Here is an 18,224-nt window from a genome sequence, read left to right as displayed (position 1 = left end):
TCATTTTAATGAGTGATCATGTTACAGAGTAGCAAAAGTTAGAATTTGAAAGATTGCAATAAATTGCATCAGTGAAGCTTAATGCATCTAAAATCATGTCATCTTATTTTCTCCAATGGAGGTCTCATGTTCTTCTGCTGTTCACAAACTTTAGTGTTTCTGCTGTTTGTTTTTTTTTTTTTGCCAAGTCTGCAAGTTGGGGTGCATCAAGCAAAGCAGGGTGTGTCCACGCTCCTCACCTGCTTGTCATTAAGGAGAATAAAGAAAAAAATATCAACTCAGCGTGGAATACAGAGCAAATACAAAGTACTAAAAAGAAATGAGGATCTGCACAGGTAAGCTCACTGCTCTCCATTTGACCATTGCTTTCTTTAAATGGATAAAAAAAAAGTATACTTGATCAAAGTTCCTTTTTATATTTCATGAAATTGTCCCTCTGATACCAGTTTGTCTGATGGGAAGATGGTCACCTTAATTGTACTTTTAGAGGATTTAATTAGTGATGTAGTTAAACAGCATTGGGTTATACTGAGGATTTTTTTTATTGTAATTCAGATTGACTACCTGTTTTAATTGTATACATCAAGAAGGGGGGAAATAATTATAAAAATCAGATTGATACCTCTAGATACAGGGAAATTCCACGTGTGCACAAATTAATTCAAGCAATATTAATTATTTAACAACCCCCGAGCAAATGCAAGTGGACGAGTATAACAAAATGCAACCCGCAAAATATGCTGCTCATTAAATAGCCGTATTATTTCCAATGCACCATGATAGCTCAGCTGTATAAAAGGAAAATATATATATTTTTAACAGGTTGCGCTTTGAGATGATCAAAGATATGTGGTACTCCTGACCAGCACTCCTTTCCAGCAGAGGGCAGTATTATTTCACATGGAGAAAGACTGAGGCCTCAAACTATTATGCATGCCTGACAATATTGACACACAATTAGTGTGGCTGTACTGTTTGGTGGTGTGGGACTGCATTGCATCATCTGTATTTTTTTTAGTTTATTATATCTACATAATAGCGGGTCAGCAGAGTACTTAAATATTCATGCAGTGTTGCTGTAGGAAAGGAAATATCCATTCATGCAAATGTATGAATGACTGCTGTGGCTCGTCAATATCGACTCAATCTAATCATCAGGCAGGTCCAGATTGCAACAGTTAATAGCCATTTAAAATCTGGTGACAACTGCAACATCTGGAGTGGAGTTCTCTATCCATTTGTTTTTCATACCTGATATCAAATCTGACTCCGGGCGAAAATTTGATTTGAAGCAATCACGGGGAACATTTATTGTGAAAGATAACTATTTACATTCGCATACGGAAAGCAATTTGATCATTGCAGCAGGATTATTGAAACTGAGATTCTGCACAAGTTTATTTGTTTCTGCAATAACAAACAAATGATGAAGCAACAATAAAGTGCTAAGATTTTCCTATATGTCACAAGTGCTTGTTCCAGGAAGGCAAAAAAAAAAAAAAAACGTCATGCTTGGCGTTATGAGGTCATAAATACAGAAACAGGATCGATGCATCTTTTAAAAAGCTTCCGCTGTCCTGAGCCATTTTTAGCTCGCAAGGCCTATAAGGTGAGCAAAAGAGCGTCTAATTGTAGGCACCTTATTGTTGCGTTCTGGAATGAATTGCAACTGCCCAAAAAGTTCTAGTAAAGCTAAACATGAAGTGGTTCGGTTAGGGCAAAGTTCATTTTCTTAATCTCTTAACTGGGGTGCCGCGATCACTTTGTTGGGCCCCCGCAGCTTTTGGATGCAACACAATCGCCTCATCCTCTCTTGATTGCTGCTTGGCAAAATTCACAAACACCTATGATCAAATAGCCGCATGTTAGGTTGAAAGATTTATATTTTTCCAACCATTTTTTTTTTACCTGATCGAGAGTCGTCTGTGATACCGAGTAGTCCTCAATGTTAAGCTTGTCTTTGTTAGCGAGAACCATCTGGAAGATTCTTGCCAGTGAGGCGGAGGCGATTTTATACTGCAGGGTGTTGTAGTGTTTTTCTCTCTGGATGCAGCCAGGGAAGGTGTTCTCCATGAAGGCTTCGGCCGGATTCAGATCTGGTGCGCAACCTGCCTTGGATGCCTTTATCTTCATAGTCACCACGTATCCATCGCCAAATCTGTCGGATCATGCGGTAATTTACGACTAGATTCTGCACCGGGGTAGAACGTCAAGAACCTACTTGTATTTGAGCTGCTGAATGGTTCCCAAACATTTGAAAGATCCATTAACCATGATGGCCAAACGTGTGCACAAGGCTTCACATTCCTCCATGCTGCCAAGGAATAACTATCATGAGGAAATGTGTTTATAAATTGAATACACACATTTGCGGTTACCTGTGCGAGGTGAGAACAACAGCTCGTTTGTCTCGGATCACACTCACAATGGAGCTCCAGAGGAAGCGTCTGGAGAGCGGGTCCATACCTGTTGTGGGTTCATCCTTGTGGAATGAAACACATGTAATATAATCAACTTGTTTATGTGAGGCGGACATATTGTTTTGGTGCTCACCAGCAATACTAGGGCAGGGCAGCCAATCATGGCAATGGCTGTGGAGAGTTTCCTGCGGTTCCCGCCACTGTAGGTTCCCGCACTTTGGCCCGCATACTCGGACAAACCCAATTTTTGAATGGCCCACTCTGCAATCTGCGGATTTTGAGATGAACATGCAATGCGAGGAATGACAAATTATTTGTTCTGGTCCTGCAACCACCTCTCACCTTGCTGATCTCAACTTCTGGTACCCCGCGGAGACGAGCATACAGATGAAGGTGTTCTCTTCCTGTTAGAAGTTCATCAATGGCGTCAAACTGTGGGCAGTATCCCATGTTTTGGTGGACATCTAGGATGTTGGTCAAAATGCTGATAGGAAAGAAAATCTGGTCAGAAATATATTTCCATTGCGACTCTTTTGGAAATCATTTGAAACCTGTGACCAGCAACTGAAGCATCTCCTGTGGTGACATCAATGTCACCGGTTAACATCTTAAACGTCGTGGTCTTTCCTGCGCCATTTACTCCCAGGAGACCAAAACACTGGCAATGAAGCAAAAAAAAAAAACCATCATGGCATAAAGTGGATTGATTATTTTGTTTATTCAAGTGTACAAACCTCTCCAGGTGATACACCAACACAAATTCGATCCACTGCGGGAGTGATGGTTCCTGTGTATATCTGGTGAGGAATAGAAAACAGCCAAAGTCAGACAATTAAATATAAAAAATAAATTGGCTTTATAAAAAAAAGATCTCACCTTCGAAAGGTTGCATACGTGTAAAATGTCATTTGTTTTCCTGCTGCTGTAGACTCTCTCTCGTTCCTCAGCCACATCCAAGTCTTCATCCAGAATTGAAGGCATTGGGCCATCTGGTACCCTGCCAATGGTATTTACCATTTCTTGGCTGAATTTGTCTTGGGGAAAAAATAAAATCTTGGAATCTTACCAGTGATCCAGGAAGAAGCGATACTGACAGAAAATATTCAAGGTGAAATAGATGAATCCCTCAACTGCCATGCAGAAAAGGTTCTTCCCAATGAAGTCCCAGTCGTAGGGGTTAGGACTGTGATCCTCACCTAAGGACACACTGGAAATAAGCCCCACTGGAAAAATTGTCGATAGACGTTTCTTCGGAACCTAATTTTCTCCGACCTTATTTTGGATTTGGACCAAAAAATCTTTTTTTTTTTTTTTGTACCATACATTACCAAAGCGAGTGAAGATATCAGTCACGGCTTGGTTGACGGCCATGTCGATAAGTCCTCTCCCCAAGCAGTAATGTGGAAAAATCAGCAGGACGCTCTTCAACAGCTGGTTGAACTTGTACAAAGCCTTGACAGCAAGCACATTAAATGTTTAGAAGCCGGATTTTATACAACTAGGCTCGTCCGTTCTTACCGTGGTGCCTTCAAAAAGGTCCAGGATGAAGGTGATGGCACTGCTGTTGATGCCTATGAAGAGGTTGATACATGACAAAGACACATAGGCTGTGCTGGGGACGTTGAACATGTAGGACATCGGGTACATCATGGGGGTGACGGACCAGCTGAGAAAAACAAATGGTGGAAAGCTCTCACAACTCGTATATTTATTATCTATTAAAAGTAATTATTATTGACACCTACCCATAAAGTAGAAGTAGTCCAATAAGCGGCTGCAGATTGGTTGTTGAGGTGAAAGACTTCTTATCAAAAAAGACAAAAATCTGCACCACCATCATTGCACTGATGGAGTAATTCACCTGTAAAACACCAAATATATATTTAGGATGTATTTCAATGGTTTTATATCAAGTTCTAATCAGTACCATGTCCCAGAGAAAGTTGGCCATCCAGTAAATCAGCGGGCTGACACCACTGACGAACTGGAGATGTTTGGCCTGGGTGACCCGTTCTTGGATGAGATAGAGGACAAAGCTAGCCGGAACAAAAGACATGGCGAAGATGACGCAGATGGCTACCACGGCATCCACCGACGTGTTCAAGCTAGTGGAAAAAAGAAAATCCACGTGAAAGCTCATACGACGTTGGATACTGCAAAACAGCTTCCTACTTACACGGTGATTTCCGATAGTTGCTCTTTGGTGAGGTTCAAGGGGTGATTGATGGCTGTGATTCCATATTGATCCAGGGTAGCTCCTTTTGGTAAATTTGCACGCAAGATGGCATTGTTGGCCACGTTCATGAAGGACACCATGGCATGCCAGCCCTTGTTGTTGTACCACACCTGAACGACGAATAAGTTACGATATACGTGCGAGAAAACCACATGGAAAATCACGGCGATCACTTGCCTTCACATTATTCTGCGTCTCCATGTACCTGAGGAATGTACCAATTTCTCGTAGTGTTTGTTTACAGTTGTCACCCTGCAAAAAATAAAAAATAAAATAATGAGGACAAAAATAACCCTAATACTATAATTATATTGATTATTATGATACCCCAGTAATGTTGAGCATTTGCCCCAGTTGAGCTGCTGAATCCTGGATGAACTTTGGCTGGAGATCTAAAACAGGGAGCTGCCCTCCAACTGATATTCCTCCATACCTTAAAATCACAGATGTCAGACTTCAGTCTGCTTGTAAATCCAAAAGGTAACCTAGCTTTATTTAAATTTGAATATAAAGGAATTACCTTTGTTCATTTACCCAATATTTGCTCTTCAAGCTGAAAGAACAAATGTAGAATATTATAGCTGCAGGATTTTGTAAAACCGTTTTGATTGAACATAAGGACACCTGGTTCTGATGAGACTGGGGTACGTTTTCACCAGGTAGTCCGAGATGTTCTTCCCTGTCAGATCCATGAGAACATCTCCTGTTGACTGAATTCTCTGATGCACACACAGAATGACATTTAAAAAAAACCTTCAGGAGGATTGAATATTCTCGGGTACCTGTGGGGGTGGAAGACCCCCGGCTCCTTCAGGGCATGTGGGCAGCATGGTGAGTTTCCTCTTGGTGCTGCACTGACAGTCCGGAGATGGTCTGATGGAGTTCCACTTCGGCTCAGCCAACATCTCGATCACTGATGGGTTAACCGGGAGCACCTCCCAGTCTGTGGTGATGTTGTTACATGGAAAATCTCTACCGGGGGGGGGAATTGACCCATGTGGTTAAACAAAACAGTGAAGGGCGCGCCGTTTATAAAATCAGGTGGGATTTATGCACGGAATTAATTAAGGTTTTGTTGTTGTGTGACCACAATGGTCCTCCAAAGGTCTTTAAATATCATGCGTCCACTATAAACATGTGACATTTACTCACTGCAAAGGTTCATCCGCCATGCAGCGTGTCCCAAAACCCGGCTTGTCCAACAACACCTCCCCCAAATTTCTCATCTGGGCATCCAATGGACGTTCATTACTGCAGAGGAGTCGCCCCAAAAATATTATTGCCCCCCAAAAAATGATACAAACATCAAAATGGACTCACCTGAAAAAAGTGTACTGTCGGCCGTACATCCACGGACTTAGAGTCATACTTGGATATTCCCCGAACGGTGGAATGATCAGCGTAAAGGTCAGTGCCAGGAAAACAAAACTGGCTGGTAAAACAATCTAACGGACAGAGAAGATCAAAACTCAATTAACTGGGTTGGCAGTGAATGAGTTAAATGAGAAATAATGTAGTTGGGCCTAACCGAATAATACCTGAGCAAAGAAGTCTTTCCAAGATCGGGTGGTGTGGTGCAACCTCTTGATCAACAGCGCAAAGAACTGTTTGACGGCCAGGCACAGACCTTTGACCTGATACGACCCTCTGCCCTCGTTACCTTTGGGACCATCACACGGATTGGTGTCCAAAGGCTCTCCTGAGTCTGGAATAGGGCGCTAAGGTTAAATTACACATCTGAATAACATTTGCGATGGAGGCTAGTTGGCAAGCAGAAGGAGGTTTGGTGACTCGGCAAGCTAAATGGTACAAGTGCAAGTTAAAATTAACATCCTCCATGTATGATGACGGGCTTTTTTATTTTCATCCACTAAAGCGGCAAGCATCTGCTCAGAGCTGCAAGCCGAATGCGACTGTCACCTTCAGGTGGCTCCATCGCAATCGCCACTCTGTTGAATCCACAAAGGCTAGCTCGAGAAATCTGTTGCAATGATTTATTGTCTGAGAGAGGCAGATGACAGATTATAAGGAAAAGAGATTGAAATATTACAATGTCGAGAGAAAATAAATGTTCTTACCTTGAATGCATTTCTGGTTGCTTGCATATCCATCAGCAGTGACTTTTAAGAAAATCTATAAGAAAAAAATTGTTTGTCCCAAGCTCAAAGCCTTCCCTGTCCTCCTTCCTACCTCCTCCAACGACGTGTCCGACACCCCAAAACTACTGAGGCCGATGTCCTCCAGAGTTTCCTCCAGCTCCCTGAAGAGGCTTGCGTAGGCCCGTGGTTGGAAGTCATGACTGGGAAGCAGGTAGGTCATCTCTTGGCCGATGGCCTCAATCAGACGAGCTTGCGGCACATGATGATGCACCAGGGCTGTGATGCGTTCAATGTTACCTGGAGATGCAAAACTCTCACTCTCTGCGCCATACTGTTGTCTCAGTTTAACACAGACGTTACCATCCATTTGTCTGTCCGGAGCCTCCTCTTGGTTTACTTTAAACTTCAAACATTTGGAGCACTTACAGGAGGAGTTTTTTGAACAGACATCAGGATTCTACAAGACAATGAGAAGAGATAAAATGGACAGACCGAAATGAATTGTCCAATATTCCGCATATTTCAACATACAGCTCCAAGTTGGCTGTATTTCATTCTTCGCACAAGAGTGAGGTAGAAGCCGGCGCCGAAGCAATTCTTGAGAAAGATAGGAGAACCGCAGCAATAGAGACGACCCTGAGAGATGATCGCGACCCTGTCACTCAGCAGGTCGGCCTCATCCATATGGTGGGTGGACATGATCACAGTACAACCTGGAAAAAGACACATCATGGTTTTAAATTCCTAAGCACAATTCAAATGATGACATGGGGACCAATGTTACCTGCACGATATTTCAGCAACAGATCCCATATGGACCGTCTGGAGTAAGGATCCACCCCAGAAGTGGGCTCATCTAGAATCACCACCTTTGCACCACCAACAAATGCCAAGGCGACTGATAGTTTCCTCTGCATGCCCCCTGAATAACAATAGCAACATGTTTCCATACTGTTGCTGTGGCAGGGAAGAAAATAAAATCCTGACCAACCTGAGAGATTTTGTGTCAGTTCATCTCTCTTGTGTGGTAGACCTAAATCTTGGAGCATATTTTCCACCTCTTCCTCGGCCTCCGCTATTGGACGACCTTTCAGCAGTGAGTGGAACAGGATATGCTCAGCGACGGTCATACTGTAGAAGAATCACAGCAGGTAGACATTGTTATGGACCATAACAACAATGTGGCCCGTGATCAAAAAATGATATTACATACTACTGAAAAAGAGTGTTGTGCTGTGGGCACATTCCTAGAGACAGACGGATGGTATCCATGTCCGTACGGATGTCTTTCCCATATATGGAAGCTGTGCCTGAGGTGGGAGGGAACATACCAGTCAAGATGGACCTAGAAGATAGAGAACAAAGGGGGTTGGCTAATGAAACGTGACCCTTGTGTTGATGGTGGATTGCACCGTATATCTACATAGTGGTGGTCTTGCCAGCCCCGTTGTGCCCAAGAAAGGCAGTGATCTGGTTCTCGTAGAAACTGAGGCTAAGGCCGTTCACAGCGGGCTTGGAGCGGTTGTTGAAAACTTTGACCAGGTTCTGGATACAAACACCCCTGACCAGGTCAGCTGGTTCTGCCTCAAAGAAGGCCTGGCCTGAATAGTGATGACAGTGATAACAAAGGTATTGGAGGACCACAAAACAAAGAAGAAGCAAAGGGCATGATGATAACACCAGAAATGTCAAGCTAGTAGAAATTTCGCAATGGGAATATAATCAAAATATCCACCATTTATGAAATGGAGTTTATTTTAGGGACTGAACCAAACTGATTTAGTACCATTAGCCGTCTGGTTCACATCTCGCTGGTCTTGGTGTTCACATGTACTAGTTTCGTCTGGTTTCTCCTTCTCCTCTTTCTTCAGTGGCGTCCCTTTATCCTTGAATGCTGGGTTGTCAAAGCCTTGTTTAGGCAGATCGTGTTTAGCGGAGGAAAATTATGAAGCGGGAAGTCTTGAATGGAAAAATGCATACCTGAAGTTGGTGTCACTGTGTTGAGCCAATAACAGGGCATGAAGGGAAAGTAAAACGGCCGGCCGATTCCATATTGGCCTGTGTTGTATTTCAAAACACAGCAACAATAAATGTCTCACGTTCACACGCATGCCTTAAACACAAACTCATCCAACTCACCAGGGAAGATGTTGTCAAGATACCAGGCAAGGAAACCATAAAGCAAAGTGTCAAGGCCCATCATGCAGATAGAGGTGAGGAACGAGAACTCGTCCCCTTCCAGAGGACTCGTCTGGATGTTGTCCCATTGCAGACCATGACCTTGCTCCTCATAGCGGGAAAGATATTCTGTCCCAAAACCAAAGGCAACTTGGGACATCAGACTCTGAGGGAGAAGATATTCAGGAATGAACTTTTACGTTGAATTCAACGCTGTTGAGATGTTCTACCTACCACCAGGATCTTCAAGTCTTTGGTGATGCGATCTTGCCAGGCGAAGCAAAGAATGTGCGGCAGATAGAGGGCGAAATAAATAATCCCGCAGCAGGCTGCTGCCAAATTGGCCTGGTTGAAGAAGACACTGAGGAGAAAGCATTGCATGATGGTGGCCGTGGTGAAGGTGAGCAGGAAGAGGAAGAGGATAAAGGGGTTGCTGTAGTTCAGTACCCTTCCTCCCTGCAAGTCAGTCAGAAACAAGCAAGGGATCAAATTTGCGTGCAAAATTTTATTTTCTGTTTTCCCTATTATTACCACTAGGGGCCACTATAGTACACAATGTGTCAATTTATCGTCTAATCTTAACTGGGCACAAAAGTTAATTATTAAATTCATTCCTGCACACCAGGTGTTGACATTATTCCCATGATGTCATAGACCTCACTGTCAATTTGTTAATGATTTGTATATTATGTGGACAATCACTGTGCCACTGTCAGTGATTCATTAAAAGGGTGACAAGGTCAAAGTATCATTTGTCACCTGCCAATCCAAGGAAGTTCACAGCGTTATCAAGCCTAAACATAGACATTCTCACCATGATGATGACTGTGAGGAGAGCAGTGCTGGTACCCATCACGATGAAGCTGTCAATAAACCATGTAAACCAGATGACACTGTTGGAGACCCCCATGACCTTGAGGGTCTCCTTTAGACGGAGTTCCTTTTCCAGAACAATACTTTTGACGATCATGGATACAGAGTAGACCCAAGCCAGAACCATGAAGATTGGAAAGCAGCGGTTCAGTGTGAGCATGAAGCTGGACAAATGAGAAATTTGATGTGACCAACTGATTTTGTGTCGATGCATTGAATGTTGTGTTGTGGGCGTCCACTCACAGATCATCCACGTAACAAGGGTAGGGCATCTGTTGCAGGTAAACCCCCAACGGCCACTCTTTCCCCGTTTGAGTCCGAATTATCCCGTGTTCTATTATGTCCTGAAGATAAGCAAACCCTCCCCAAACATAGCGCAGGTCATCCATCGGATCCGCTCTGGGGCCTGGATCCCAATACCTGACAAGGACACATTATTAATCTCTATCATAATATACAAAAGTAAGATATTATCATCCTTCATTCTAACCTGTCTTTGACTTTATTGGTACGCTCCACAGCATCAATATCCATACGGATCTTGAACTTGACATGAGCCGGGACTTTGGCACTCCAAGGATGCATGTTAACAAAGATAAGACCCGCCCAAAACTTGCCATCCTCAAGAAGGTCCAAGGCCCGATAAGTTAGGGTGTCCTCGTTGGGTAGGGCGACAAATTTATCAAGTATCACACACTGTAGGAGAAGGGATGAGAATTGGAGGAGAAAAAGGAAAGTCTTAATTTACAAGGTAACAACAGACAAGGAACATTTTATCTGTCCAAATGACACATCCGTGCGATTTGCTAGCAACTACCATATTTTCCGGACTATAAGGCGCACCGGACTATAAGGCGCACCTTCAATGAACGGCCCATTTTAAAACGCTGTCCTTATATAAGGCGCACCATTGATGCATCATGTCAGATTTTTAATCCAAATCATTCTCCATTTTATCTTTTTTATTTCAACTTCAGACGCAACAAATTACTTTATAATCACAAAATAATGAGGATAATTAGAGGAATTTGGTCCATATATAAGGCGCACCTGACTATTAAGCGTGCCTTATAGTCCGGAAAATACGGTAAATGTCAAAATGTCAATACACACTATCTACAAAGTTCCCCTTGCATTCAACTTAAGCAACAAGTAACTGCCATTCCAAATACCACGCTGCCAAAGTATGCTCCACATCAACAGTACAGAGCCAGTGTGTTGCGTGATTCGCATGCATGCCACCAACGTGCAAGCAGCCGAGCACCCACCGTCATTGTAGTTGCCCTATAAAAGATGGCGGGTGAAGTGACAGCTGTGTCTAATCAGCCCGAGGCGTTCCCACTCTCCCTGTCACACTCAAGTGCTGTAAGCTTTAACTTGGACAAAAAGAAAGAGCACTAGCCATCCACCCAACCGTGCCCCCCGTGTCACCCCCCAGTGGGATAGACCCCCTCATCCCGATAAGCCCTTTTGGGGGGAAAAAGGCTGATTTGGACTTTGTTTTAAATATATTGGCCCACGTAGCTATGGAGGGCGATGCTTTGTTTTATTTTTTTGGAAAGGGCTTCCACTCCATTCCATCAGCAGTTAACAGAAGCGAGTCGACAGCTTATCCAAATGCTCACGTCGCGTCAAACTAATGAAATCAACAAGTGACGGACTTGGATTATTCAATGAATGGGTCGGTCCAAGAATGTGACAGTTCAGGTGAATTGTAGTGTCAGGAGTTCAAATAGGTAGGCGGGGACCAAAACAAATGATCCTGACACCGAATTTTCATTTGGAAACCCGGCTTAACACGCGTATCCCTTTAAGGGTTTTTTTTGTACCTCCAGGAATGCTAAAATGCAACAAAGGTTTCTAGGCTACAGTACAAAAAATATTTCAGAATGTCCTCACATCTCCGTACTGATTGAGCATCTGAATGACACGGTCAGTGAGGTTGAAAACATCCCGCCAGTCAAAATCAGGCATGCTGTCAAGCCGTTCCTCCGGTGGACCACTGTGCAGGAAGTTGAGGATATGTTTGGTGGAGAACGGAGCCTCCTCAAGACTACGGTCAATGAAATCCATCACTGAGGGATTTCGAAAAGTGTCCTGAAAAGGAAAAGTACAATGTCATTGCAATTACAGTTTTGGTCATAGCTGGCACAAATTGTCAGGCGGGTGTCATACCCGTATCATTTTGACTTGCACTCCATCTTGGAAGAAAGCCCAGATCTGTGGAGCCAGTTCCTCCCAGGCCTTTCCCATTGTCTTTACCCTATGCAGTTCTTCAAAAGTACTGTTGGCCTACAAGAGAGATGCGAGTCAATAAAACACAATGTGTATTCTATACGTTCATGTACAAGACCTTCAAACTTGCACGTTCTTCTCTGAAGCACTCGCAAAATTCCCACACCGACCGCTCTCCCCAAACAGGCTTTACAAAGACAACACACACATTCTCACACAAAGAATTTCCGCCAGGCACGAGCTTCAGATAACCACATCGACTATGCGACAACCTGTGCCAAAACGTCAAATATTTACCGCAAGCTTATCGTTCAAATCCCTAAATGTGTCACTACAGTGTTTTGTGTGTGAACGGCCTACGCCGCTCGCCGCTCTTTAGCGTTCACTCATGCGCAGCAGGGGGGGTGAACGTGCGTGCTCAAGAGTACACCCAATTAAACGCCTTCCTCTTCTGTGTGTCTGATTTTGGGTGACAATAGGGACAATGGGACCGGGGTGACAATGGAGGCCGTTGGTCCAATGCTCCGGACTAGTGAATCTTAGTCAGGTTCCCACAAGTGAGAGCTTCCTCCTTCCCGAGGGAGTTTAAAACAGAATCCACAAGCAGGAGATGGATTGAAGGGGTTCCCTTAGGTCACTTCTTGTTCCAAGCAACAATTAGTATGTGAGGTCTTCCTGCATGTTTTGAAGCAAAAATCAATTTGCTTTGATTTTAACTCATCCACTGCCAACCCAGTTAATATCTTTGACGTCTATAACCGCCAATGGTACTGAATGAGGGTGTGTAAAACATTTGAGTGATTGGCCTCACGCAATGCTGAGCTGTTGTTGACATCAAATACTTCAGGTACATGCCAGTACCAAACTTCAAATGAACATTCTCGAGTTCAGCCAATGGGTGAAAGCCGCTGATATAACCCCACTTAAAGTAAATTCCTCTGTTATAGCATTTACGTAAGAGGAAACCATTCATCAGTTGTATTTGTTAAGCTGTTGCGTAACAGTCTGGATGTGGAATTCGTGCCACTTTTCAAATAGTCCTTTGTATTATTTTGTTCCAATGTGATAAGTTTGTTTTTCCTTTTGAATGCGTCAGGACGAAAATAGCAGAGTGGAATTAATGCCGCGAAGAAGCCAAGTTTGTGATCAAAATAATTGTACCTTTTATTATTCCACACAAATGACGAAATTATTTATATTGTTTTTGGTCCAACTATTTTTTTGGGCCAATGCAGGTAGGAAGAGAAAAATAAACGGGGGTCACTAAAGGTCAATGACACCTTCTTTTAAACTACCATGTTTACCAAGACTAGAAAAGCCATGGCGCCGATCGGCTTGTGTTCAGCCATTGCAAACGAGCCATCCATGACCACCTCCACCCCCTGAGGGGCTTTGACCAACAAGTATCTACATCTCCATACAAAGGCTGGGACAAGACATGAGGAAAGCCGATCCCCTTTTGAAAGGGGCAAAGCATTGTTCACTGCAGCATGCTTGCCCTGCTCAACAGAAAATCAAAGCAGGTAGTCAAGCGATGGAAAGTCTTTCCACTTCTCATCGTAGTTGAAGACACTTACATTTTTAATGATCATTCTGACAGCGGGCGAGTCAGGAGCGTAAAGGATTTTCCCCATCAACATGGGCTTCAAGGAGTTCCATACGATCCTGGTAGCAGGGTTGGATTCCAGTTCGCTTATCATATCATTGCAGAAAGGAGCTGCGGGGCAAAAATGATCCGAAGCCTGCATTCCAATGTGATTATAAAAGCAGGTGTGGAGATCACTGTTGGTAGCTACTCACTGGTGTTGTCGTCGTAGGTGTGCTGGCTCGGTCTTCTGCCGTTGCTGATGCCAAGAAACGCTTTGTAGTTGTTGTCCTCGTACCAGTTGAAGGAGGCCACTCGGGAGAAAGCGCCTTCAGTGTAGCCGCAAACGAGGCTGGAAGCAGCCGTCATCACCTGCCTGAAGGTGGGATCGGTCTGGAAGAGAGGGGTCATGACCTGGAAGAGCTCTTGTGTGCTGCTTCGCTGGAATAACTGAGAAGGTTGATTAGAAAAAAAAAAAGACGGAATGGTCAGAGCAGAGAATAAAGCTTAGACGTAAACCACGAATTATTAATTGATGGGGCATTTTCATAGTTTTGTACAATGTGAATCAAATGCTAAATGCTAAAAAATACTTTTTTAATGCTATTAGTGTTACTGTAGGTTTTGGAGGCGGAACCTAATCTTGATTTAACCATCATATTCACTGTTACAGCTAAGCTCCTCCCACCACCACCACATTTGTGTTTGCGTAAAAACCGAGGCAAACGGAAGCAACCGTTTCCTGCCTACTTAAAAATAGAAAGCCAGTGAACTTTTGAATGGGGCTCAACAGGAACGCACGAGGCCACCATTACCTCCCGTAGTTTGTCCGAGGCTGCGGACGCCACCTGGACCCAAAAGTGAATGTCGATGCCTTCGGAGTTACCATCCAAAACTTGAGGAAGCTTGAGAAAGGAACACAAATGACAATATTATCAAAATATTCTATAGTAACACTTGCATCTGATTTAAATATTTTAATGACTTGGGAGGATTTGTTTTTTGTAAGTGTGGGACCGAAATGCTTGAGAGCTTGCATACAATAGTCTGAAGGTACAGGAAGTAGGCCAAGGCTGAGACAAAGACCAGAGGAGACATCCTTCCTTTGCGACATATCTCTCCATCTCAACGGCCGTGCGTAAGCAAAAGCAATAAGAAAGTAGTTCGACGACGAGTGGTCTCGGTTAACTTCAGACTCCAGAGGAATGAAGAAGCCGTCTGCCGTATTGTCTACCAGAGGCGGCCTTTAATCATCAAGGAGGGAGTGTTACATCTAAGCTAATTAGTGGAAGAGGGCAAGTCTGACAGCTCCACTAATGCCGTTTCACAGGTTTTGTACACGTGCGTAACTATTTCAAGTATGCTGGCCCGGCAAGAACACACTTTTTATCTCGTCTTTCCCGCCCTGCTGATTCGTGGAAATGATTGCAACCTTTGATCTAAACTAGGTCAGTAAGTGCATGACCTCTGATCTTTTAAGATGACTTCACTAGTATTTTTTTTTGACCTATGACCACATTTCCGGACTTTTTTTTTTTCACACTTCTGACAGAATAATGATGCAATGGGAAATATTCTGTGCAGACTCACATTTATGCAAAATGTCAGATGAATAATTGATAATCGAGTAATGAGTTATTTTTGGGCAAAAACCGACGTGTGATTTGTTTTTTGTTTAATCTGGCTTCCATCCTGCTGTAGCTTTTTTGTTTTGTTTTGTTGAGAAGATAGAAGATAATTTGGGGTTCATTCCAGCACAGTTTAATGAGGTCTTTCTCTATTCATCGGCTCGGACAAACCCTGCAGCTGTTGGCTTATTAAATTAAAACGATTAATAATGGCGGTTATATAAACAGTCACACAATAGTTGGATGTTTATCAAGCTTGGCTAACTCACAAAAAATGTATCTGAAGCCTTGAGTTCCATTTAAAACCAAAATTCTGACATTTATTCCATGAAATTATTATTTTTAAACAATTGTTGATTGAGAAGGTAGACATGAAAAAAAAGATTTTAAAAGTTGCACTGACCACTCGGAAGAGCTTGAAAAAGTCAACGTTGGCATAGAACTTCTCCTCGATGACCTGCAGCCGCTCTGCGGTGAGGATACACATAGCGTTGCGGACGGCGAGAAGTCCTCTGTGGTTCGGGAAAATAAGGAATCGCTCCAAGAGATCCGAGCTGCAGGCAATGTCCTTTAAATGCAGGTTTGGAGCTCCAAAGGCAAACTGGGGAAATTCGGTATAATGGTCAACAATTAAATATTGATTTGAGAGATCCCCAGGCCCACTTGTGGAATGTAATGAACCTGTTCGGGCCTGATTTTGGCTGTGACAAGTTGATTAACCACCGATTCGGTTAGTGGCACATCTCTCAGAAGGTATGACGTCAGAGTCTCATCATCCTTAAGGATTGTCTCTACTTGTAGTCCTCGCCCTGCAAGCGAGGAAAAAAATGATCATTCAGTTTTGACTAGGCTCGTCAAATTCTAGACTTTTGTAAAGTTGTGATTTCCGATTTTTGCCGAGATTTATTTCCCATATTTCCACTCGGACGAATACTGAATAATTATCAGCATTTTTTGGAGACTTTTTTGGGTTTGTCAAAAAATGCTTTTGTTTTGTGGATCCTCTGAGTAGTCCTTGCCCCCCCCCCCAACCACCCAAGGAAAAAATCCTAGCGCCGCCACTGCCTGGTATGCTCTAATGTTCTCTCCCCAGGGCTCATGGGAACCGTACTCCCTGTGTAATGTGGCCTCCTATTTTCTTTTAGGTCTGTTGAATGTTACACCATGAGAGTAGTCTGACATAACCATTGCGTCTTTTTCCCTATCCCATCGTTAAGATTTGTACTAAAAATACACACACCAGCTTGCATAGTGTTCCTGTTTATACAAAAACAATATTGTTGGCATGGTGTCCCGTGAGATGGAAACTGTGGTTTTATTGTGCCTCATGAGGACACTAGCTGGGGCCCGTGAAACGCTTTCCCACCAAATAAACACCGGGCCACCAGCAAAAGTAAGCAGCTTACATTACGCATCTTTCTTGAAGCCTTGTGCTGTAATCCTGTTACATAAAGATACGCATAGTCTGATGGTTAAAAAAGTTGAACTCAAGATATTCAAACTGCTGTCAAAAATGTACAATATGAATTGTCACTTCATTAGGGACACCAGCACAATCAAATGCTACATCATTATATAAAAAAATATATATATATATTTGGCTGCGATTTAGAGAACTGACCTGAGACTTTATCAGGACGGGTACGCAATGTGTCCATGAAGCTACTCATGGCTTTCAATTCAGACCAAAGTCGTCCCATGGGTAGAAGCTTTGGATCACTAAAAAGAAGCTCCTGGGCATCCGAGTAGAAGCGGGCCAATCTGGAAAAATGAGTTATCACACATTTGTCATGCTTCTTTCATTCATTTATTTATGCACATTTTTTTGTGTGTGTAATATAAAAACACAACTGATATTTGTTTGAGGATTAAATCACAAGTCCAACAAACATCAGGACAAAACTCACATTGAGTTGTTGTAGTTGGACACCAAGCCAGGTGATTCACCACGGGTAGGGTACTGGAAACAAGGGTTGTTGGCGTTACAGAAGATTCCCTGGATCCAGGGTAAGACCCCCGCAGAGGGCATGGCCTTATTGGGGAAGTGGCCTGAGGAAGACGAGATATATTCAAAATACGTGCAATGGTAAAACTTAAAAGCTCATCTTACATTCATGCTGACGGTAGAGCGGATTCACTCTTCGTAGCCAAACGAGCCCGATGAACAAAATAACAGGCCACATGATTTCCATGAAGAAACGCATCTAGTTGAAAAAAAAAAAAAAGCCTCACAGCATGCTTAGTGATTAAATGCAGTGTGCAAATGATAGATGAAAGGATTTTACCCTCTGCCTCCTGCGGACGGTCCAATTCTTCCACAGCAGGAGTCTGACCTGCGTTCCTGCCCCCATGACTTTTCCGTTTCACCCCCAAAAGGGGGTCGCGATAGTAAACAGGCCTGGATCCAACCAAATATACTCGAATGGATCTCGCATACAAAAGACACTTTTGGAATGAGCTCTCTAAAATAGTCAAGCATAAATAATTGTAGCACCTACCTCAGTTGAATGCTTGCCCCCGTGATGGATATCTAATGAATAGCACATAACACGGTATATTCCACCGAACGCGCTACGGGATTGCTAACGCAGCTAATTTGTAAACCTTGTGAATAGTTAAGCAGATTGATTTAATCTCCTTTCTCGGCAGTCGACATCTCACTTGCAAGTGTGGAGCCTGCTAATCCTGCACACTAGCCACCCTGGGTTTTATTCTAAGGGAGTTGTCAGAATATGATGAGGAATTAAGATTAATAGATTGTAGAAATTCAGAGAGGGAATAAATAAAGCCAAATTCTTTGTTTTGTAAAAAAAAATCCAGAGCGTAGGTTAATCACAGCAAAAATTTGGTGGGAAGTTTTGTTGGACTCTGTATGATTTGACAGACTATTATTAAAATGATGTTAAGTATCATCCCTTTCTTTTTATGTCTTAATTATTTTAATTAGTGCTTTAGAACACGCAGTGCCTT

The 18,224-nt window shown here is 43.1% G+C and overlaps 1 protein-coding gene across 2 annotated transcripts; it reads right to left on the bottom strand.

Moving 5' to 3' along the window:
- Window positions 1-1,280: 1,280 nt before the first annotated feature.
- LOC133143521 (retinal-specific phospholipid-transporting ATPase ABCA4-like) lies at window positions 1,281-17,620 on the bottom strand. Of its 2 annotated transcripts, XM_061265473.1 has the most exons (50): window positions 17,540-17,620; window positions 17,365-17,458; window positions 17,162-17,303; window positions 16,876-17,015; window positions 15,936-16,063; window positions 15,658-15,855; window positions 14,442-14,531; window positions 13,842-14,076; window positions 13,619-13,758; window positions 11,982-12,098; window positions 11,706-11,903; window positions 10,297-10,502; window positions 10,050-10,226; window positions 9,748-9,970; window positions 9,168-9,389; window positions 8,895-9,099; window positions 8,736-8,813; window positions 8,542-8,664; window positions 8,179-8,356; window positions 7,969-8,100; window positions 7,747-7,886; window positions 7,540-7,677; window positions 7,287-7,468; window positions 7,116-7,212; window positions 6,847-7,052; window positions 6,735-6,789; window positions 6,577-6,657; window positions 6,195-6,361; window positions 5,977-6,101; window positions 5,809-5,907; window positions 5,439-5,628; window positions 5,281-5,375; window positions 5,177-5,209; window positions 4,984-5,089; window positions 4,834-4,908; window positions 4,597-4,766; window positions 4,348-4,525; window positions 4,166-4,281; window positions 3,939-4,086; window positions 3,749-3,872; window positions 3,487-3,616; window positions 3,297-3,417; window positions 3,155-3,217; window positions 2,972-3,078; window positions 2,763-2,904; window positions 2,554-2,688; window positions 2,379-2,482; window positions 2,222-2,314; window positions 1,909-2,158; window positions 1,281-1,844 (listed from the first exon to the last, which is right to left on the bottom strand). In XM_061265473.1, exons 1-50 carry the CDS (start codon window positions 17,603-17,605, stop codon window positions 1,725-1,727), a joined length of 6,882 nt encoding a protein of 2,293 aa, XP_061121457.1. In that variant the 5' UTR covers window positions 17,606-17,620; the 3' UTR covers window positions 1,281-1,724. The 2 variants fall into 2 exon arrangements, with proteins under 2 accessions (XP_061121457.1, XP_061121456.1); XM_061265472.1 differs by lacking the exon at window positions 17,540-17,620 and having other exon boundaries at window positions 17,365-17,473.
- Between the last annotated feature and the right edge of the window lie 604 nt (window positions 17,621-18,224).

The sequence above is a fragment of the Syngnathus typhle genome, linkage group LG19 (assembly GCF_033458585.1).
Source record: "Syngnathus typhle isolate RoL2023-S1 ecotype Sweden linkage group LG19, RoL_Styp_1.0, whole genome shotgun sequence".
NCBI classification, from domain to species: domain Eukaryota; kingdom Metazoa; phylum Chordata; class Actinopteri; order Syngnathiformes; family Syngnathidae; genus Syngnathus; species Syngnathus typhle.
The sequence above is the reverse complement of the archived record's forward strand: the minus strand, read 5'-3'. Positions and strand labels throughout refer to the sequence as shown.

What these genes read in the sequence shown, in the direction of transcription:
- LOC133143521 (XM_061265473.1), bottom strand. Translation starts at nt 17,605, where the DNA reads ATGGGGGCAGGAACGCAGGTCAGACTCCTGCTGTGGAAGAATTGGACC. An exon ending in CACCTACGACGACAACACCA is followed by an intron (nt 13,759 to 13,841) that starts GTGAGTAGCTAC and finishes TTTGCCCCGCAG; the next exon opens with CTCCTTTCTGCAATGATATG. An exon ending in GTTGCTGAAATATCGTGCAG is followed by an intron (nt 7,469 to 7,539) that starts GTAACATTGGTC and finishes GTCTTTTTCCAG; the next exon opens with GTTGTACTGTGATCATGTCC.